Below are 23,903 nucleotides of genomic sequence, written 5' to 3' on the forward strand. Positions count from 1 at the left end.
TCATATATTTTCACCATGGGAAAAACATATACTTAAGGAGTGAAGACCCAACTACTAGGCTGTCATAGCAAAGTGAATTTCAGACAAAAATCAAGAGTAATATACAAATACCTGAATTTGATATGAATTAATCCCAAACTCAGGTATCAAAAAACAACTATCTTACTGAGGAAAACTAAAGAGAAACCTAAGTAAAATCCCTAAAAACTGCACACTTTCTTCCATCCACAGTCAAAGGAAGGGAGGCAGGGAAGGAAGAAGGAAAACGGGAAGGAAGAAGGAAAACGGGAAGGAAGAAGGAAAACGGGAAGGAAGAAGGAAAACAGGAAGCAAAACAGGAAGAAAGGCAAGGAGGACAGAAAAACAGAAACCTGACTGAGACAGCAAAGCAAAATTCTACATAATATTATAAGGAAAAAAAAAACCAAAATTATATATGCTGCAAAAAAAAAAATCAATGATCTAAAATAATAAAACAGGATCTTAACAAATGCCATTTTTCTACCCGTTACCATGATGATCTTAATTGACGATGTCGAAGCTTCACCATGGCAACGGAAACTATCATCATAAAATGGTACAGTAAAAGAGATAGCTAGACCAAGAAGGTGTAGGGTCTCCTGGGAAGAGGTCTGCAGAGAGGCCCAGTGACTGGTTGTGCGGCTCAGTGTCAGGAATAATGGTTGTATGGCGGAAGGGGATGCCCAATGCCATTTTGGAAATGATGATGCTGGCGATGAGCAAGGTATTCAGCATAGCTCAGGGTCATCTTTTCACTACGATACCTGAAGGAAAGTCATGGAAGAGAAAAGTTAACACTGAGAAATAGGTGACATGCCATTGTCAGTGCTAGGAAGGACCTTAAAGATGATTTTATAGATCAGGAAACGGGGTCCCAGAGATAAGCAGTGACTGCCCAAGGTCACAGAGATAGTAAGTAGCAAAGCTAATATCAGAACTTGGAAATCAAAAGTCTGAGTCCAGTGCTTTTTGCACTCTACTACTCCTTGTTTAAATTGTTCTTTTAAAAGTTTTATTGTCCCCTCAGCCCCAGTTTTCTGACAGGAGTATGCATCTCATTCAATTCAGTTGATTATTTTTCTTCAGAAATCTTCCACCTCTCCCTCTTTTACTGTTCCTTTCTCTGTCCACACATCTACTTAGGTCTTACCATTAAGTAACAACAACAAAAACAACTTTTCTTAATTCTGGCATTCTGAACTCTCACTTTTCCCCATGTCTGGCTTTCTTTTCATTGCCACATTTCTCAAATAGTTGTGTGTATTTTCTGCCTTCAGTCCCCATCTTACACTACTACTCAGCTCAGTGCTCCTTGGCTGCTGCTGCCACCCTTCCAGGGAAATAGCCGTCAGAAGGCTTCCCCAACTCAGCTTGATCTTTCCATTTGCTCATCATGCCCTTAAGCTCTCTGGTGCTAAGGATTCTATACTTCCACATGCCCCTTGTTCTCCCCTGCCTCTCAGATTGCTCCTTGTCTCTGAATGCTACTATCCCTGCCTTGTAGAATTTTGTTATGTTTCTGTATTCAGTTATTTTGACTCTATACTGTCTCCCCACAGTGAACCCTATCCTTACAATTTCAATCATATCTAGCCATGAGCTCATACATTTTCATTGACCTACTAGATATTTCTATATAGATATCCTAAGAAGCACCTCAAATCCAAAATCGATGCATAAACTTAACACGTTCCTCTTGTGGTCCCTACTTTGATTAAAGGGATTACCTTGGTCCCTTTTATCTAGATTAACGCCTTGACTTTCTTCTTTATTTCTAAATGATGACCCAGTCCTTTCATTTCTTCCACATTATTTTCGTATTGATCCCAACCTTTCTTCCCATCTCACTGCCACAGCTCTAGTTAAGGCCCCTGTTGCACCTCTTCTGGACTGCTGCCACAGATTCTTAGATAATACCAACGCTTCCTGGCTCATTTTCCTGTTTCCAATTCCATTCTTATACCTCCCCAAGCCCATCTGATTAAAATCCTTCAATAGTTACCAATTGCCTATAGAACCAGGTCCAAACTAACTACTCTGGAACTCAGGACCCTCAATGGTCTGCCCAACCTACCTTCTGGGCCATATTTTCCTCTAATGATCAGCTTCTCTATTACACTGAAAGACCAGCCCAATCAGACTATTTCATATTCTCAGAACTTGCTTTGTACTTCACCACCCTTGACTCACAAGGTCTTCCTTAAGGGAATCCCTTTCCTCCTGTCAAAAAAAATCCCTTTTTACCTGTCAAATATTCTACCCATTCTTCAAACCCAGCCCCCAACTGACCTCTTTGAAACTGTTATCCCCCTCCCACCCTCTTAGAATTCCTCTTTCCCTACTTTATGGGAATGGATCTCATATTATCCATCATATTCTGCCTTAGATTAATAATTTTGTCCATGCCCCTTCTATTCTCCTCCACTGTGAACTCAGGGAGAGCAGAGATGGAGGTATTTCTGAATTTGTAACTCCTCAGAGCTGAGAATAGGCCATTTTTAGACTATAAGCATTCAATGTAGTTTTATGGAATTGAAATAAATGGAACCAGCAGCCCATTTTCCTAAAATGTATGGTATTTTCCTTTTTAAATAAGCATCCCTATTTTTTCATGCTGAAATTTATTTAGCATTTGAGTTTAGCTCAATTGTGTTTTTCAGCAAGCTAACAAGTTTTCTTGGTAGACTTCTATCATTGCCAAAATTCTGAGATTAAATTCGAATTTGAGGACTGTTTATCAGAATCCTGGGGTTCTGCTAAGTAATGTCAAAAACTAGCGAATTGCTAATTCAAGTACTTTCTCCAATAAAGTAGTCTAAAGTCTCCAAGGGCTTGCTCGTACAAAAGCCAGAGTAATCACACAGAGCTAAAGATAGGAAAGATAGGCTCATACATCACACAGGCTTTACTACCAAGCAGAGTTCCATTGTATCCACCCTCAGTATGACCCTGCCATTCATTTCCACTCTGTTTCAGAAAAGAGAAGTGTAGTTAGAGAGACCAAAGAAATCAAAGGGTTATAGGCATACACATCAAAATGTACAGGTTAGCCTTGTGCTAGAAAATGTCTTCTGTACCTGGTCAGTTTTATGGTTTTCCTGAATTCATTAGTAATCGGAGCTTTGTATCCTCCTTTCCTCAATAAGGAGTCTATGGTCTGTATATGGTCCCATCCTGTAGAGAGTTGACCAGATAAAATATCAGTCAAGCACATGTAACAAACACCTTTCATTAAATACAAAATGACTTTGTAGAGGTCCATCAAATCTTTTGGTCCTAAACACAATCACACAGAAAAGCTAAGATTTCATCCTTTACAAAAAGCAGGGTCATCACCACACTCCTTCAATTCTAGCTATCCACAATGCCAAACAACATTGGCTCCTTTATCTTCACATTCGAAGTCAAGGGGTCTAAGGGGCTGGCAGAAATTGCTCAGTCATGACTGTAACAAACCATATCTGTTGTACTTTCCTCTAACAGTGACATCTTTAAAAGGGAGTGAAAAGCCTATATGCCATTTTGCCAACTCAATATTTAGGACTCCCACACCACCTCACAGTAATTGTTGTTCCTTATGGTATCTTCTGTAATTCTGTAATCATTCAAGTTTGTGTGCAGTATTCAAGGGTATTTTTATTAGTTCTGACATGGATGGTATACTAGTATCTGAGGCCCTCTATCTTTTATGTATGCTTTACAAAGTTAATGATACTAGGAGATTAAGACATTTTCTAAAGCAACCCAAATAAATCTTCAAGTAACTGCCTTGAAGACTTTCTGACCTGGGGATTTAATGGCATTAATTTTGCTATTATGTATCTCACATTTATAAGACAAACATTGGAAAACCAAATTACAAATGCTTTCTGATGAGAAGAAAAGCTCCCCAAGATAAAAGATTCATTTCAATCAACACGAAACCAGAATTTAGTAGTTGCTAAGAAAGGATAAAATACTACAGAGTGAAAAGTTACTTTGTGTTACAATGTTGGTTCATACAGGTCTATGTTCTATGTGTGAAATAGGAAAATTCTGATTAGGAAGTGTAGACCAAGCATATAAAACACTAACACTTCATGTTTTCGCAATGCTCCGATCTTAATGGGAAACCTACAATCTTAATATCAGCAGGATGAGTAATGGCAACCACCTAAGAATGAAACATTTGATTTGATATTTAAAATGACAAAGAACTATGTGGCTGATTGTCAAACAAAAGGCTTGTTTATGCCACAATGGAATATGGGAAAAATGCATTTCAAATCGGTAGCAAATTGTTGCCTAAAATGAAAACCAACTAATACAAATTCTGCTTTTTAAAAAATATACACTTATGGGTTTATGCCATCAAACTTCAATGCAGGGATTCAACTTCTGTGAGTACTTCACCAACTTGATACAGACATTGCAGTGGCAGTGATGGAAGAGTCACTTCTTATAATTTGACACTGTTCAATTATTAGACATAACTGCAAGGTCAGATATCGCATTTCAGTTTGTATATTTGTTTAAATTCTTCACCAGATCATATGAAATAAAGTACGACAATGACCTTGCTCCTTTGCAACCTCCGGTAGGTAGGTGGCGGTGCGTTTTGATCCTTTTTCATTGATGAATTCTATTCTAATGCCATGTACACCCACCTGAAAGAAATTGGCAGTTTTATTAGTACAGTCTTCTTCATAGAATCAGAAAGACAAGGTTATAATTTAACTTTCAAGAGAATGCAGTTCTTCCTTTCCCTTTGTTTTTAGAAGGACGTATCAGTTTTCTCTTTCTAAAGCTTTGACTTTGGATTTGAAGGCCATTATGATGGCCATGGAGAGGGAAAATACTGATTTGCTTGTGCCCAACATGCACTAGGCTATGATACTGTGTTTGGAAAACTGGAACAACTACTCTGAAGCTGTGTGTAGAATAAGACAGTTGATGGCAAAAATCCCGCCCCCACTCCCAAATGGTAGCTCATGCCAATAAGGAACTAGAGACAAAGGTGACTGACTTCAAAGATACCAAACAACCATCCTGTTTTGCAGGACACTCACCACTTCTGATTAAGTTCCAAAATTTTTGGTGCTGATCCCCTCCCAAACTGTCTACTCCCTTTAAAACATTAAATTATACGTAGGCAAGCAAACACAGTCAGGTAAGATTGAAAAATAATAATGAAAACAACCAGATCCTACATCATCACCCAGTGTAGATAGCATTTCTTTAAAAATGCATTATGACTTAGAGTGGGGTAGTAGCAGACCTTCACTGTCCATCTACACCATTGGCTTCACACAGCTCTACTAAATTTAAGAATAAAGATTTCAAATCACTTCACTGTAGTGCATTATTGCACTGTCTCTTTATATACTAGCCCAGAGACCACTGTAACTTTTTAATGTAAAACAAGCTTGTGGTGATGCCCTTAAAAAGGTAGTCTTCTAAGTAACTGTGAGCAATTTCTTGCTAATGCTTTTTTAAATAATGTGCTTTTCCTTTGATTAGCATATGATTGAAAGAAATCTGTCCTTTCCCCTCATATCTCACATAGAATAGTATACAGAGCTAAAGATCAAAATTAAAAGTTCTTAACTTCTTTGTGGACACTGATAATAAAAATGAAATTTCAAAAGCATAATGACCCCATTCTGTTCTCTTGGATCTGTGGTTGCCTCAGATCAATGGTTCCCAAGTGGAGGGTCAGGTTGTGCAAGGTACTGGAATGGAGATGTAAGACCAGGTAAACATTATTACCCAAGATGGAGGCTTCTTTGCAGAGCAGGTGAGTAAAGTCATAAACCTTTGTACTTTCCATGTGTATGGATGTAAAGGTCTAGAAGAGGAAAGGGGGTCAATGAAAACTTCTTTTGCTTCTTCTGCCCCCAGTCTCAAATTTTCCAATTTTTTCAGGAATAAAAAGTCCTCTGGGAAAATCCATTTCATTCTTTCTCCAGGTCTTCACACATTTATCCATTAGAGCCTGTCAGATCTTCTGAGGAATTTATGGTTTTTTATTTTTATTAAAGCATATCTCTGGCTATTTCTTCTATCTACTTAATATCAGTACTCTTATGAATCTCTTTCTACTAAAAATGCGACCAGGGTAGCTGTTTAAAAACTAACACAATACTTGCCTCCCATACTGTGTGGGAAATAACTACATATATAGCTGAGAAGAAATATGAGCGCTTAGCTATCAGGCATTTCCAGGATAAAGGACATCTGCTAATCTCTCCAGTGCCTGATGAGACAATGACAAATTTGCAACATTTTCTGTATACTGACTTCCTGATCAGTAGCTTTGAATTTTTTTTTCCTTTGACAATATCAGATTCCTCATAATTTGTTTTTTAAAAAATATACAGCATAAGTAATTTATACTCCATCATCCACTGAAGTGAATTTTGAATCTTCAATTCTATTTATCAAAAATCTGTCATGTTAAAATTGAAAAGAATTTTGGTGTTTATTAAGGTGTCTAGTCAAAATTGTGATAGGAAGAATGTCTCCCGATCTGTGAGATGAGAGTGTCAGACAAAATTAATGATATTTAACTGGCAAGGGGTGGGGAGCGGGGCTGCAAAGTTTATCAGAATTTCAGGAGGTTTCATGCTTCAACAAATATATTTTGGAAAAAGAACAGCTCCCCAGGTAATTTTTATTCTAATTGAACTAGATAACCTCTAATAAGCATTCCAGTTCTGATAAACTGTGGCTATATACTAAGACTTTTTAAAGTGATTTAGGCAAATGGGGGTAATTTAGACACTTAAGTCCTTTCTTTATAGGAGTACATCCTGTGTTCTTGAACAAAAATGTCAGATTTTTAATGTCTAGTAATTTAACAATTAAAAGAAGTTAAGACTAATTGTATGGTATGTGAATGGTATCGTAATAAAGCTGTGTGTGTATGGATGCAAAGGACATATTGCCAAAACACAAATTACTCATGAATAAGACTGCTTTATTTACTCTGCATTTTGAGAAGGTCCTACCATCAAATTTGATAAGAAAAAAACCCCAAATTCTCCAATTTTGATTTAGTACCACATTTACAACTTTTAATTGTTTTCTGGGTTCCTATGACTCTGAACAATTGAAAGCCCCTATAAATTGAACTGTAAGTATAGCGGTTTTAAAGTGGATTCTTTTTACGAACTTTTTTTCATAGGTCAAAAATACTCTCCACAAAGCTACAAAGCCCAAACCAGAGTGACTCATTTTTTTCAGCTAGTAGAATTAGGAGAATGGTAATAATGTTCTTAACAAAATCAAAGCATAGTAGCTTTCTTTCTGTCACCTCTTGAGCAACAGCATTTTCTTTACTCCTAGAACCACAAGCCACTAAATAGTCATACTGAACAATCAAAACAGGAGAAGGAGAACATGGCCTGCTGTGGAGAATGACCAATTCTGGCCAACCTGTGGAAATCACTGGCTTTGCAATGCAATGAGCACCAAAACTAATTCCATATTGTTTCAGGGAGGCATCTGTCACAGCTACAACTCCAAAATGTAACCCTCTTGCATAATAATTGAATCTTCCCTTATACATATTGGAGAATCCTTTGGCCCAGCAACATCCCAAGAGACAAAGGCTATAGTTGCAATTATAAACTAGATAAAAGATCAGCGAACCAGGGAACTGGGATTCCCTGAAGCAGATCTTTAAAATACTACCACGGTAACTTTCTAAGTATGGATAAGGAGGCAGCATGTGGGAATACTATGTCACTAAACATACCCCTAACTAATCCTGCCACTGTTTGAAGTACAGCCAGGTGGGTACAAACTGGAAACTTGCAAATCTAGCCTTATGGGTCTGCAGGTCATTTTCAAAATTACTAGATGGTCTATGAAAAAATGCTTTCGAGGTCCATCAATTGCGATAATATTCTTTTACTCAAGACTACTTTTGCTAAGCAAAGCTAAAAATCAACCCCAATGGTAGTAAATTAAATGTAGGACTTATAGATAAGAGGATATGGAATTAAGCAGAGCTGTATCTGTGTGTGCTGATAGAACATTAAGACCAGTTCAGTGGATTCATATTTCATGCTAAAAAGAAAGCCATATTTATTCTGAACCATTCCATAGCAAGTGATTTTTATTAATGCTATTATACAATCTTTTGTTTTTAACATTGTTCAGAATGATTAAATATCAAGATTAATGTTAAGACCCTAAAATATATCTTGATTATTCTGGGGTTGATTATCCAGTTTAGGGATTATGCATCCCCAGCTCCACCTGGCCTCAGCCCCATCCTCTTTCGTCTCTTGTCCATTTCTCTATTTTTTTTACTCCTATATCAGACAGCATGTGGTTGCAGAAAGAAGAGGTACACACAAATTAATCAATTTTGCTACACAGTAAAAGGTTTGGTAGGAGAAGAGATTATAAATAATGGCTAAAATTAAGCTTTGAGACTGTCTGCAGATTTCATTTATCCTTGTTATCTAGTCCCGTGTTAGAAATGTGGCTGCATTTAAAACTATTATCCTCTAATGCAGTGACCCTCAACACAAGAGCATTTTTTAAAAGTACCTTTTCCCATATTATATTCCTTGTAATTGCACAGTCAAAGCTTAATATACCCTAGTCTGTCTAATAAGGCAAGTGTTAGCCTTGTGATCCACAAGCAGCGCTACAAAAGGGTCTCACTTTTCCTTGTGAGCCTTGTCAGCAAGCCAACAATCTGAATATGCTGAAACATGAAAAAGAGTCATCTGGCTAAAAGCATAAATGAGTATAAAATGTGCTCTGGCTAAGCTGAGTAGCCTCCATGTAAACTTCTGACAGTTTGGGTCCACAATTATCTCCACAGTCCTGACCCTCAAAGCTAAATCTTCCCAATTATATCCAGGCCAACAGAACCACTCTACTACCTTGGGTGGCATCCTGTTTTAGCAAATACCATGGTCAGTCTCATTCTTCCCCATTTTCAGAACCAAATGCTGGGTTTCCCTGTAATAATATGGCCATGGCTTACTCTACTCATTTTCAGTGAGTTCATCTGAATAGTATAAGAAATATCAGGAGGTCAAAGAATCGAAAGTTGTTTGACATGTCTTTTTGGATGAAATCATTTGGCAAAATATGCTTTGCAATTAACAAAGCATCTAGTTACTGGCCATTCATATAAGACTGACCTGCCACGCTCAATATGCCAGTCCAATTGAAGTGAATGAAAGGACACTGTTCCTAATGAGAGGAGCTCAGGATGTTTGGCACACCCCCTAACCTTTAGAGGCTGGTATCACAGAAGAAATGCATGCCCTCTCACAAAACAACCCTGGGTACCACGGCCAGAAATAAACACTGTATTGGACAGTCCATGGGTGTGACCCAGAGTCTGGTGTCTCTTACATTCTTAGGAGGAAAAAACTGTGTGCTGTATCTCCTGACAGCACAAAACCCACGGTGCAGCATGGTCCACTCTTGAACTTATTGCCCCACAGTTCCTTCTGCCCTACTCCAGCTTAGCCTTTTGAAAACAGAAACTCTTCCTTTTCCTAGTGAAAGCAAATTCAACATAAAAGAGAAAAATACTTCAAACTTAGGCCTACTCCAAGTTTATTCTCTTGGATAATTCTTTGAGCTAGAAAAGTTAAGAATTTAATCATAGAAGCTGAAAAGAATTTGTACAGATCCTAATGAACCACTTTCCCCAAATCTGATACTACCAAAAAAAAAATTTAGATGACATATTATCTCGATCTGCCCATCAAATCCTCCCAGTTGTTACTCTACGTCACTTCAACCTGCCCACCAATTTGAAAAGCAATTCTGGAGTTCTGAAGGTACATATCTATCTAACATGATCCCTTCATAATCTGGCCAAATTGTAAATTTTTATAACAGTGTTGCTGCAATTCAGCTTTTGTTTTTGCTCAGTATTATTTACTCTTGTAAACCTTAGAAACTAAACATGCATCTTTTTTTCTGGTTTATAAAAGGAGTACATATGTCTTACAAAAAAATTCCCTTTAGAGCCAAGCAGAGTGGCTTGAGCCTGTAGTCCCAGCTACTTGGGAGGCTGAGGCAGGAGGATCACTTGAAGCCAGGAGTCTGAGACCAGCCTGGACAACAGAGCAAGACTCTGTCTCTAAAAAACAAACAAACAAACAAACAAATAAAGCATCCTTTTAGGAAAGCATAAAGGAGAAAATAAAGATGGCCTGTAATCCTAGTACCATCTGACTAGAGATAACTCTTATCTTAGTGATGTAAAAAATATTTTTCTCCTGAACCAACTGAGATACCACCACAGACTATATTTTAGGCTGTTTTTATACATTATCTGACCAGTTCCTATACCTGTCTTTATTTTCAAATATGCTTTGAGATGCGTTTAGAAGCAGAATACCAGAAACATGAATCAAAAGGGATCCTTGATTGCAAAGTCATCACCTGAGCATGACTAACCTTTTAACACACTCTACTATAAAACCTCTGCTTCATCATCTGTCTCAGCTGAAGTTTTTTTTTTTCCCAGTTGTTACTTTGTGAAAAAGGTCCCCCTGACCAAAATACATATGTGTTGCTCTTCTCTAAAATCCCTGCAAATTAGTCACCTTTGGCTTAGCTATTAGTTCAGTCTCCATGAACCAATTCTTGGCTTTTACAGAGCTTACCAAAGGACTAATTAGGGCCAATTTTGATTTATGTAGGAGACTTAGACTACTTGTCTATCAGGAACACAAGCCTGCCAATTTATTTCACAAAAGCCACTGAACAACAATCTGATAACATTTATTTTAATAGCTGACACACAGCTCTAAAATACCTGAACTCTCTAATAGTCACCATGAAATTTTAGTAAAATTTTAAATAAAGTATGCCAATGAAGAGGTGCTTTGAAAAACTCTGAAGCCAAACATGTTTGTATTATCTTTTGCAATGAAGGAAATTGATCTTACTCGAAGATTTTGCAGAGAACAAGTGATAGCTCAGAGTGCAATTAAGGGGAAAAAAACCCCCCAATTCTCTGTAATGATTAATTATAATGAGCATCCCATAAAAACTTAACATCCTAAAGCTTCCCAAGAAATGTTCAGGCAGCACAGGTGACCTTTAAATAAAAAGCGTGCTTTCTATGAAAGTTAGAAAAATGCATTCCTTCCATTTCTTAAAAAAGGGAATAAGGGAGTGAATTTACAGACAAGAAAACTAAAGTTATAAAATTTTCTCAAAACCTGGAGATGTGACTTAGTTTACTTTCCAAAGGCTAGTGGGGACAGGGTGGGCAGGGGGGAAGAAATCACCTCTTAGCAAACATGCCTAATATGAAATAATGCTGTTTGCCTAAAAAGAAATTAAGAAAAATAAAATTGTATTCATTAGAACTGTACATTGAGTATCTGACTCAATACAGTTTAACTTAGTCTACAAAAGAAATTTGTTCCTAAAAAGTTACATGTGGGTTGAGTTTACATAAATGAATTAATCTTAAAGTCAAGAGGAAAACAATAAAATTCTATAGTGAGTTCTTCTACAAAGCAAAATATGCATTCGTAAAGTGAATAATCGCTCCCTAATGTATTTGCCTAATTTAGATTTAAATATATAATGTTGACTTAAAACAGGATGATACAGTAATTAAATGGAGACATTAATGGCTTAGAGCATTTTTCTTCCTAAAGAGAATTATTTTTGTGAACAGGAAATCTAGAAGGTACAACTTAAAAACTGGACTGTTTTTCACGTTTGTTGCCTACATTTAACTTGGCAATGGCCACTTTGAAAGTTAGGGGCCTCTTCTTAAGACTTCTAAATGGCTAGTGGTGATTCATTCTCTGGACAATGAAACAGAAGCCATCTTTTAAAAAGGGTACGTCACAGAATCACATTCTGTCAGAGTCCAAAGAGATCTTAGGTATCACTTAGTCCAACTTCTTCAGGTTCCTGAGGAAACTGAGGCCCAGAAAGGTCACAGAGCTGGGCAGTGGCAGTCAGGAACAGAACCCAGGTCTCCTTATTCCCAAAATTCAGCATTCTTTTAATTAAATGCTGGGGACACACATACACACACACAGGCAAACTATACATGAAATAATAGGCTATAACAAAAGTACTAGGGAAGGGGCAGGGAGTTTATGGAATTCCAGGGAAGCAGCAGGCTAACTCCCTCCAACCAATAAACATGCTGCGAGTAAAGCTGGAGACAACTTGAGACGGCCTGAGAAGGGACTAATCAGCAGCCCATTTTGCTAAAGGAACCAACAGCTAATGGAAATTTGTATGCATTAAATCACCTTCTAAGAAGTTACTTTACTTTGTACAGCTTGCTTCCCCGCTAGGCTTCTTATACATTGACTTGTTGATGCACAGCAAACTCTTTCTAGATGGCCAGGAAGCCTGAAGCCTTCCTTTCCCAATGCTCCACAGCACTTTAAAAAAAAAAAAACATTTAAAGTAGAGCATCAGGAAAGGACTAATCTTAATGATAGTGACATCTTATAAAAAAACTCAACGTCCCTGGGAAAATATGTACTGTGAAAAGCATTTTCCTGGATATATGAAGCTCATATTTTTTAAGTTAGAGAGAAAAAACATGATGTATATCATAGTTGGGAAAAACTAACCAAGAGCGGAAACAGAACATATACAACTAGAAGTCATTTCGCTGGGTGACTTCATGAGTCATGCTTACCATCTGTGTATGAATGGGAACTCTGTTTTCAGTGGCACATTAAGAGGAGCTAAAAAATGTAAACCTTCAAGGGGGGAGTGAGGGTGAAAAGAACATTAACTTCTAAAATATGTGGGAGATAATGACGGTAGCCAATTTATTCATCTCATCTGTTTACTCTCACGAAGGTTGTTACAAAAGCACCCTATTATTAACTGCAACTGAACACGTCAGAATTGAGCTGTCATTACTCAAGAGGTGTGCTTTGGAGGTTGCTTTTAAAGTGAAACACAGCTTTCTGAGTACCAGGAGTCCAACGAGGCTCAAGTACAATGACAGATGCTTTGGTACTTTAGGGACAGAGTGAGATCAGGGACCTGAGGTATAGCTTTATAGTCCAGGGACAGATTTTTGGCATCATATAAGAACTGTGCTAGCCAGCCCCACCCAGCATGGGTTGCTTCCATGTACGTATTGTGTGCTCCAATGGAACAGTCTGTCTTGGGATCACAATGTATTGCCCAGGTGACAGCTGTATAGACAAAGTGAGATACCAGTGATCCAGGGAGCCAGATATAGGAGAAAGTGACTAATGGTTTGTGAAAATGTCATTAATCTTTTGAAATCTGATCTAAGGAGTTACTTTAGAATACAGAGAATATTTTTACTTCATGCCTTCAAGTGATCTTGTCTCTAAAGTACAGAAGTAAAAGATGCTTGATTACAATTTAGAAAATATTTTGACTTCTGTCAGCAAATTGCTACATTAGCTTCCACAAAATCACTGGTAACATACTTGCTATACAAATTCTTCTACAAACAAAAAGTTTATTCATTTATATCATCCTGAAAATGAGCAGTTATGAGGTGACACACATAGAATCACCCCTCAAGTCAAGCTCCAGTCCATTGTAATGTCTGGTTTTATATCCTTTCGGATTTTTAAAAAGGAAACATGGCTCCCAAACAGTTTAACTCTACAAGTTCCAGGCTATGTCATTTTGGCAGGCTCCAACATGCTGCATGAGTTTTTCTTTCTTTACAAAGCGCCATGTCTGTCAATCACCCTGTCATTCAGAATTAAGAGAATGATGTCAACTGAATAACACAGAACAATGGTAATGAGTTTCTGTGTTCAAACACAAGGCATATCATGTCAGATTTATCTAGGGGAGCAATTTTCCTCATTTAACAACCATTTTAGCCTTGCAGGTAGACATTCCAATTTATCAGCTAATGAAATTTTTCCCCAAATTATTCACTCTTCATCCTTCTCATACCTACTAGGACAATAAATAGATCATGATGTGGGCAATGATCAGTTATTCTTGGAAGGGTGGGGCCACTGCTCTAATTTGTCCTTACTGCCTTTTGTGGATGGCTGTTATTTTTAATGACTGCCCAGATTCCTTCAGAGGCTACCCATAAACACTTATTTTAAATGTTATAATTACTATTCTGAGGAAATAGAACATATGGAAGCATTATTGATTAGTCTGTCAATTCAATATTGACTTGAAATTAGTTACATCCATTTGTAAAACCATTTATCAAACATCCCTCACATTATCAAAGAGAAGCACTCTAGCTCCTAAAACAAGGTCTAAAGTAAATCCTACTTCCTACTAACTCCCATTATAAAATTAGAGACACATTATCAAAAGAAAGTTCCCAAATAGACCGAGTTAAAAACCTTGAGTGAAAAAAGACAGTAAGATGGTAACCAGATGCGTGGCAATTCATTTGTTTCCTGATCATCTGAAAACTGGGTGGCTATTACCACTGGTCGTGGTCACGTTCCTCATCCTCATGACCACAGGGATGACTGTCTTGGTAGCGAAGATATCTACCTCTATGCTTTGGGACTTCTAGACTTTGCCCTCTTCCTGCTTTGATCTGGGCATTTTCATCCCTTTAATTAGGAATTCCACTGCAGTAACACACTTAACCAGTGGGGGTTAATTCTCAAACTGTACTTCCACCAGAAAAGTGCTATGTTAAAAGCTTCTGTTTGTATAAAACATGCTCATTATCTATCTTCGGCTTTAACATTCTATATTAAAATTCTGTAATAATCTCCTTGTTTTCCCCTGTGGCATAAACATACACAGGACTTCACATTTCAGGTTAAAATTGCATACTTATGGTGAATAGGATATTTTTTCTTGGAAGAAAAGTTGTACCTATTAGTGTGAAAATTCTCATGAAGCATATACTTTCATAATATAGACTGACTTCTCAAAAAGGAAATTCAAAATATAATTTACTTACATACAAAGATAAACCATAAAGACTTCCCCACAATCTTTTAAATAGTGATTGTATATTCAATGTGATCTGTTATGTAACCAAATATGCAGATTTATTGATACAAAGACAGATAAAGAATGGAAAAAAAATTTTAAAGTGTCTTAGTATAATATATAAAAGATAATGGAAAGAAATATTCCAAAATGTTAACAGTAGTTTTTCTCAGAATGGTGTAATTATAAATGACTTGCATTTCTCTCATTATACGTTTTTAATTTAAAAAATTTTCTTCTTTGATAAATTAAAATTGCTATTATGAACAGAATATATGTATAAAGTTTACTTTCCATTTTTATTGTAGTAAAATACACATAAAATTTGCCATTTTAACAATTTTAAAGTGTACAATTCAGTGGTATTAAATACATTCACAATGTTGTACAACCACCACCACTATCTGGTTCCAGAATTTTCTCACCACTCCAAATGGCAACTCTGTACCATTAAGTAGTCCCTTCCCATTTACCCCTCCCCCTAGCCCCTAGCAATTATTAATCTGCTTTCTAGCTCTATGGATTTGCTCATTCTGGATATCTCACATAAATGGAATCATACAGAATGTGGCTTTCTGTGTTTCACTTCTTTCACTTAGCATAATGTGTTCATGGTTCATTCATGTTGTAGCATATACTTCACTTCTTTTTATGGCTGAATAATGTTCAATTGTATGAATATAACATATTCTATTTATCCATTCATCTGTTGATAAACATTTGGGTTGTTTCCACCTTCTGGCTATTGTGAACAGCGCTGTTATGAACATTCATGTACAAGTTTTTGTTTCAACACTTCAATTCTTTCGGGTATATACCTAGAAGTGAAATTGTGTCAACATATAATTTTTTAATGCCTTTAATTCTATTTTGGCATTCTGTGTTTAGTAATGCTTTTTCAGAATCATTAAGGATAACCCTTAGAATATCATTCCCACAATCCTATTACTCCATTTTCAATCACTGAGTAAGGTACATATTTTTTTAAGACCAAATCACATTCTTGTACTTAAAAATATAATTTCCACCCTTACTCTTTGTACACAAATTTCTCTTCTGCCAAATACCTGAAACAATGATGAACTAACTGAAAAGGATGGGCTTTTCCTCTTAGCATTGCCATTCTAGCAGTAACTAATTCACTTTCAAATACTTGTATATTAAAAGTAAAAAAAAAAAAATGTGGGCCGGGCACGGTGGCTCACGCCTGTAATCCCAGCACTTTGGGAGGCCGAGGTGGGTGGATCACGAGGTCAGGAGATCGAGACCATCCTGGCTAACACGGTGAAACCCTGTCTCTACTAAAAATACAAAAAATTAGCCAGTCATGGTGGTGGGCGCCTGTAGTCCCAGCTACTCAGGAGGCTGAGGCAGGAGAATGGTGTGAACCCAGGAGGCGGAGCTTGCAGTGTACCGAGATCACGCCACTGCACTCCAGCCTGGGCGACAGAGCAAGATTCTGTCTCAAAAAAAAAAAAAAGTGTATTTTTTGCCTCAACAGGGAACTAATGCTTAATAGAAATTAATATTTAAGCCCCCTAAAATATATTAAATACACAATACCACGTAGGAACAATATAGAATCTTCTGGAAATTGAGGCTGGCAGATGGTGACCAAAGAGGATAAATATGCCTTGAAAGAGTATATAGTAGAGTACACAGTACTACTTCTTAAGGGCTTTACATCCCACTCTCCTAACAAACAGAAAGCTGATGTATCTTTTGGACATAATAGTCCAATAATATCAAGGTTAATTTTAGCTGTAGACAGTGCTTTAACTGGGCGAAAGATGATGATGATGTACTCGGTGCTTAACCATGACTATGTAACAGCTGTTGGATTCTCCCCTTTTTCCTTCCCCCAAAACACATGCACACACATTTATGTAATACTAGTATGTTCATGTTTGTGACACACACACATGCATAAACACAGAAACACACATGCCAGAACTGTACTTCCAACTCAGTAGCTGCAACAGTAGAAGTGTTCTTGTAGCTTGGTCATCCCCCTTGGATCTCAGGCTTTTCCCATATAATCACTCCCACCCGCACTACTACATACACAACACCCTGCAATCCAGAAAGCAAAAGTAAATCTGGCTGCGGAAGAGGAAACAGCAGCCTTAAAACAGTAAAAGAACCACCCAGACTATAATATATGTTAATAAGTAGGGAACATGATTTGGGACTGTTTAAAAATAAAGTACTAAGGAATATTTCCATAATATTTGTAGACTTCTCTTTATGAAAAATCAAGTAAGAACAACAAACTTATAGAAAATAATAAATTAGAAATTTCAAGTTTACAAAAGGTTTTCCACATTCCAACTTTGGTAGGAACAACAGTATAAATTTATTTCTTCCTTTGCAAAAATCCTAAGATGTGTTCATATTCTGATAATGCTCTAGAAAATCTTATCACAAAACCCAGAGGGGACTCTTGCATTGTACTCTCTGTAGAAAAGTTTTTTTTTCACCCCACCCCCGAAAACTTTTTAAATAGCTCTGGCATAACAACAATAATTTATATCATAGAGATTGTTTTTCAAATGAAGAACCTTATAAATGTCTTATTCTGTATATTGGAAAACTGAATTGCAGTGGAGTAAATTGTTCGAAGTCTCACAAGGAATCAGGGCAAAGCCAAAATTAAATTCAAGTCTAATAAACTGTGAAGACAGTGATCTGTCCCCAAGGCAGAATAGTTCAGTTACTATGGGGGATGGTCCTTCTAAAACAGCAGAAGAATTAAAATCTGTCAAGGATACAATAATGCCATTTATGAGTATATGTGTGAGAGAGAATGTTATGTTTATCACTGAGTTCCCATTGTTTTATTCTCATAGCACTTATTTCTTCATACTTTCTATACACATTTACTTGCCACTAAATTATGAGATGCCTCATGGTGGGAACCAAATCTTACCACTTTTATACATGGAGCACACTGCCTGGAATACAACAGGCATTCAGTAATATGGACATGCTTCTGTGTAAAATTTCATAGACCCAATAGACCTACACTCAACATCTCCTCCCAGCCACCAAAGCAAATCATGGTGAGAACCTTTGAACTTCACTAACGATGTTAGCCAATCCCACGTACTAAAGAAAAATAAAAATATGATCAATATAAGCTACTCTAATAATAGCAATGCACAGAGATACCCTAGAAATAACCTTAGTATTATTTGTTAGAGTGTTTAAGTGTATAAACTAAGGTAGCCAAGAATGAATTCACATTATTTAACTCTAGTTAATCAATACCTTGTTATTATCACAAGCTGATTCCCCCAAATGGTGTATTATCCTATTTCTTCTTGTTTCTGAGATGTATCCTCTGACCAACTAGTTACTTAGTGGCGGTTATACCAGAGTGCACCAGAATGAAAATAAGAGGAGAAATAAATTCCAGTCAGTCCTTCTTATTACTTATTAACAGCTTTTATGAGGTGCTTTGGTGAGGTAGTAGGATAAAAATGAAAACCAAATTCAGTTTGGGGATTATAACAACACGTGGCACTTTGTCCTTTAAAAAGCTCATTTACTTATATCTCGTTCAGTTGTGAGGTTTATTTATCCATATTACTCTCGACCTCCATTACAATAGAGAATGGGCTGAGAGAGTTATTTTCTGGGCCTAATTTTTAACATCTCCTCAAGAGTTACCTTCATTTTTCTTTAAAAATTTTTCTATAATCTTACCTCCCAGTCCAAATAATCACAGACATCTTCAAAGTTAGTGAGCAGAGACACTGAGCAGAAAAGCCGTGGCAGCTCATCCCTTGTCATTGGGGGAAAACGGCTATCTTTAAGGGCACTGTTAAAAACAAAGCAAATATTAAAGCAATCACTGGATATGAAAGTTCCCAATTTCAAATGCAACAATTGTTTGAAAAAGGTAAGAGTTTCAAAAAGAATCAGTAAGATGTCAAAGGTACCAACAAGCTTCAAATGTATTCAAATTCCCCAAAGATTTTAGAAGTCACCTTTTTTTTTTTCATTTAATAGATTGTGTTTGCTAGCCAATCTTATGACCACTTCAATTGTAAAGAGTGAATCATCAATTACATTTCCTGTACAGCCATTTCCTGATGTCTTTCTCTGCTACTTGTAGAATCTAAGAATGTTTTATTTTGCTTTTGAGAAGAATAAAAACTAGACTAGTGGAAACTTGTAGGAAGATTTCTGGATCTAGTGCTGGTGGCAGTAAAATTATATATATATGTGTGTGTGTGTATATGTGTATGTATACACATGTGTGTATGTGTGTGTATACATATATATGTATACACATACACATATACACAATATTGTTTTAAAAAAAATTATACTAGGAAGGCCAGTCACCATAAAACAGCACTCAAAGAATTCAAAGGAAGATCGACATTTTTCTTCAATTAAAAAAAAAAGCAAAGAAAATGGAAATAATCATGCAAATTATACACTAAAAATACTCATAAGAATTTCAGGCCCCCTATAAAGGATAATTTAACATATGACTCAAAAATTGTGAAACTACAGGAAATAGGGCTAATCTAGGAAATAAAAGTATGATTAGGAGACCATTAATCACGTCAATGAATTTCTGAGTACATCAACTCTGATTGGATCCTGTAATCAAGTGTAGTATATCATAGTGCCAAACTCTAGAAAACCCCACTGTAAAATGTGGAAAAACCATAATTCTTCCTGCAACGGAATAGAAAATACACACACACACACAGTGTGTGTTCCTTGTACTTTTAAAAGAAACCACTTCCTGATCAAGAAAAACAAACATACCTCTGATTGCCTACTATATTAATGGCACTACTGGTATTCATAACATCCATCTTCAAATGTCCTAGATAGTAGCCAGGTTTAGAAATATTTTCATGGATTAATCCTCAGAGGTTACAAACTCAGACTCTACAAACTGCTTGGGTCATAACATAGTTCCATAGACTTGGAAAGAATTTAATTCCTTTTTCAGTGACTTTCTCACTGCTGAATTTTCTTTTTTTCATTTTCCCATCCCTTTGTTTGCATTTTGAAGCTCATTCACTGCGTTTTTATATTTGCACCACATTTTTGGTGCTCATTTTATCCTGCTATACAAAGGAAAATGCTTATAGGAAGATATAGAGATGTTATATATGTATAAAAGTATATATGTTTTTCCCATGCAAGAAGCCAAGATTAACCAAGAAAATCAGGAAATCTGTGATAATTCATACTCTGAGAACAGCATTTCACTATTTTATAATTTAATGACGTAAATTGCCTATGGTTTGGCTTCTTTTATTTTCCTACTAACAAATAAAAGTTTTAAAAAATACTTCCAAGTTCTCATTTAAAGCCGCACCCCCCAACGCCACACAGGAAAGTTCTAAAACACAGACCAGAAGAATTACATGCACAAAAAACAAAAGGCCAATCACATTTTCAGTTTTACTGTTAAAAGAAGAAAAAGAGAGTAAAAGACACATTATTCATTAGAATAATATAAAATATACTTTTAGGGGGTTATGGATTTTTTTTACTGTGGTAAAATATACATAACATAAAATTACTATTTTAGCCATTGCTAAGTATATAGTTCTGTAAAATTAAATATATTTGTAGGGTATCTATCACTATCTTCCATCTCCAGAACTTTTTCATCTTTCCAAACTGAAACTCTGTACCCATTAAATACTAACTCCCCATTCCCCCCGCCCCTAGTCCTGGCATAAAATGTAATTTAAATGTACTTTTATAATTTCAAATAGTTATAGTAATATAGTCACTAATGTTTTTAATCCATAACACTTTTATTGAGATATAATTCACATACCACAAAATTCACCCTTTTAAAGTATATAATTCAATGGCTTTTAGTATATTCACAGTTGTGCAACTATCACCATTACACAATATTAGAACATTTTCATCATCCTTAAAAGAAACCACGTACCCAACAGCAGTCACTGCATATTGGCACCACTCCCAGCTCCTGGAAACCATTAATCTACTTTGTTTCTATGGATTTGCCTATTCTGGACATTCTGTATAAATGAAATCATACAATATATTGCCTTTAGCATCTGGCTTCTTTCACTTAGCATATTTTTGAGATTTCATCCATGTTGTAGCATGTATCAGTACTTCATTCTTTTCACTGCCTAATAATATTTCATTGTATGGATACACCAAAGTTTATTACCTATTCATGGGTTGATGGACATTTGGGCTGTTCCCACTTTTTGGCTATTATAAATAATGCTGCTAGGGAATTGATGTATAAGTTTTAATGTGGATGTATGTTTTCATTTCTCTTGGGTAGATAGCTAGGAGTGGAAATGCTGGATCATAAAGGTAATTCTACCTTTAACTTTTTGAGGAACCAACGAACTATTTCTCACAATGGCTGCACGATTCTACTTTCCCAGCAGCAATGTATGGGTTCCATTTTCTCCACATCCACACCAATATTTGTTGTTGTTTGACCTTTTGAATATAGTGCTAGACCTCCTTTAATGAAGCACATTTTGTACCTAGCTCTAGCTTTTTCATTTTAAAAATACACATGTTAAAGTCGCTATACAGTTAATTTTTCAATACTTTGAAGCAAGTTATCATTTTGTTTAGTTCATTTCCTAGCAGACCAATAAAAGAAAAGTTTTAGCTCAATGCAATTCAAACTATTTGAAATCAATGAAATTTTCAAATACCTAAAACGTAAGTGAGGATCAGGCTACAATGCTTTTCTCATGACATGGAGCCTTGCTGTTCACTCATTCTAGGCTTAAAAAAAAAGAATGTTTAGAACAAGGAGTTAGTAGGAAAATGCTAGAACAATGAATGGGATAAAATGACAATGGTGCCTCACCATGTCAAGATTCAAACATACTGATTTCAAAGCTCTGAAACAGTAAAGGTTGTTAGTCATGATGGGAATAGTCTGATTTCACAGAGACATTTAAACAAGACTTTTGATTCTTGCATTTTTTAGCCAGCTCTAAGTAATTTTTCATTAAATTCATGAACACAGAAAAATTACAAAGGTAGGAAGTCCTCAGTGTCTCTAAATGTAAATTTCTAGGGAAATGAAGTAGCAATGGAAGCCTAGCAAGGATTTAAGGGATTACAAAAAGATGAAAATCCAGCTGGAAACTGACCTCAGAGCTGCCAGGCTGGTGTGGACAGCTGATAAACAACAAGATTCAGCTTTCCTCAACCAAGCTTTCCTTAACCAAGCTCTCTTTAGAAAATGCAATGTTGAAATTGTGCTTTTAGAGAGAATACTGTAATCTGGAGTTGGGCAGTGACTTACTCAAGGTGACTCAGCTAAGTTAACGACAAGGGTAGGGATACAACCGAGATTTTCTGACTCAAGTCCAAAATTCTTTTGAGTATCTATACTTTAGTTGTCGCCTTTGCATGGATTTGTTTTCAAATTTTAAAATTAAATGCTTGCCTTACTTGGCAATTCTGATCTCATACCTGTGGTACCTCTACCTAAAGATGATAAATAATCATTCAGTAGCACTCATTAGTAGCCAAAGGGTAAACAGAGCTAGACTTCCTGTCTACTGGAAATCTGCAGGAGTAAAACAGATTTTAAAATATTAATACTGTCCATAGAAAGCATTTTATACCAAAGTAGTATCTGCCAATTTAAATTCTAGGCAGTCTAAGGAACTGACAAGCGGGTCCTGTAAGTAAATTCATATGAATTTCTTTGTTAGAATAGGAAATCATTTTCTAATGTTTAAATATTGCTAGAAAAACAAAACAAAACACATATAAAACCAGTCAGCTGCTCCATCACCCATACGATGGATGGGTAAGCTTTAAACAATTACAGTTTAGTTCACATATCAAGTTCAAATATATTCAATTCAAATTGGCACCTTCTCAAGAATACACCTCACCTAATTGAGGAGGAACATTAACATTTGTCAAAGTTAATATATAATGTTATATAGTACTTTAATAAAAATGAACATTTTAAGAAAAGATATTAAGAGTTTAGCTATGAAAGAACCAAAGAGTTTGTGACAGTGCCTGGAAACTATGCTAAAAAGAAAAAAAAGTCGCTGAAAAGAGGCAAAACCTTAGATATTACAAGGCTCATCGTAAACGATAGAGCATGTATAACAGAAATAATTTAAGGGACTCTGTCCAGTCATTCGCTTACTTGTTCATTCACTTTCTAAAATATTGTTGACCTTAATCGGTTAACTGCTGGAAAGTTATCAAACTGAGAGGGGCTTCATATTACATATAACTATTATTCAGGACAAGGAAGTAATTAAAACCCAAATTAAAAATCCCTGTTTGGACAGGCAAAGAGAAGCAATTCAACTATGTATTAGTCTAAAACTAAAAGCAGTTTTTTCATGAGGGGTTTCAACCACCAGGAAATTCCATATTCTGTCATTCCCTGCTAGAGCTTCTGGAATACAATGCATACGTGGCATGTTTGAACCCCAGAAACTCAGAATACTAGAATCCTAAACCCACATCTGAAAAATTATCTACCTCTCTTTCTCACTAAGTAGCAATTTTAGCTTTCTAAAATTCAAGAAGTAATGGACACAAAACAAAATGTAAAAATGTGCCTATTCATCAAACCTAAGGGTAGAGAGGAAGAACAAAAGACACAATTATGGTTAAGGAAGGAGGAAAGGTGCTTTATTTTGGTGAGGGCTGTTACTCAAAAGAAAAGTTTCAATTGTAAGCTATATGTACAGTGTTACTTAATTGGGACATGGTTTTCCTTTTACAGTAATAAATAAAACCTTCTTGCTGCTCAATGGCCATTAACATTTATTAATTTTAATATATATGCTTAATATGATATGATGGGTAATTCATGGGGAACAGAGGAAAGAACTAAGGGATGGAACAAAAGGAAGAGAAGATAGGAGAGAAAGAAAAAGGAAAAAGGAATATGTAAAAAGAGAAAGGAAGAGAAAGCA

General features: G+C 36.2%; 1 protein-coding gene across 1 annotated transcript in view; it reads right to left on the reverse strand.

The window, feature by feature from the left end:
• Positions 1–299: 299 nt before the first annotated feature.
• The window catches only part of AMMECR1 (AMMECR nuclear protein 1), a 133,152-nt gene continuing 109,548 nt past the window's right edge, over positions 300–23,903 (reverse strand). The window contains exons 3-6 of the mRNA XM_012499099.2: positions 18,661–18,775; positions 4,577–4,667; positions 3,099–3,195; positions 300–785 (exon numbers count right to left, since the gene is read on the reverse strand). Coding sequence (XP_012354553.2) covers positions 671–785; positions 3,099–3,195; positions 4,577–4,667; positions 18,661–18,775 — 418 coding nt within the window. The 3' untranslated portion in view covers positions 300–670. The remainder of the gene's footprint in view (positions 786–3,098; positions 3,196–4,576; positions 4,668–18,660; positions 18,776–23,903) is intronic.

This window comes from Nomascus leucogenys, chromosome X (assembly GCF_006542625.1).
Source record: "Nomascus leucogenys isolate Asia chromosome X, Asia_NLE_v1, whole genome shotgun sequence".
Lineage (NCBI taxonomy): Eukaryota > Metazoa > Chordata > Mammalia > Primates > Hylobatidae > Nomascus > Nomascus leucogenys.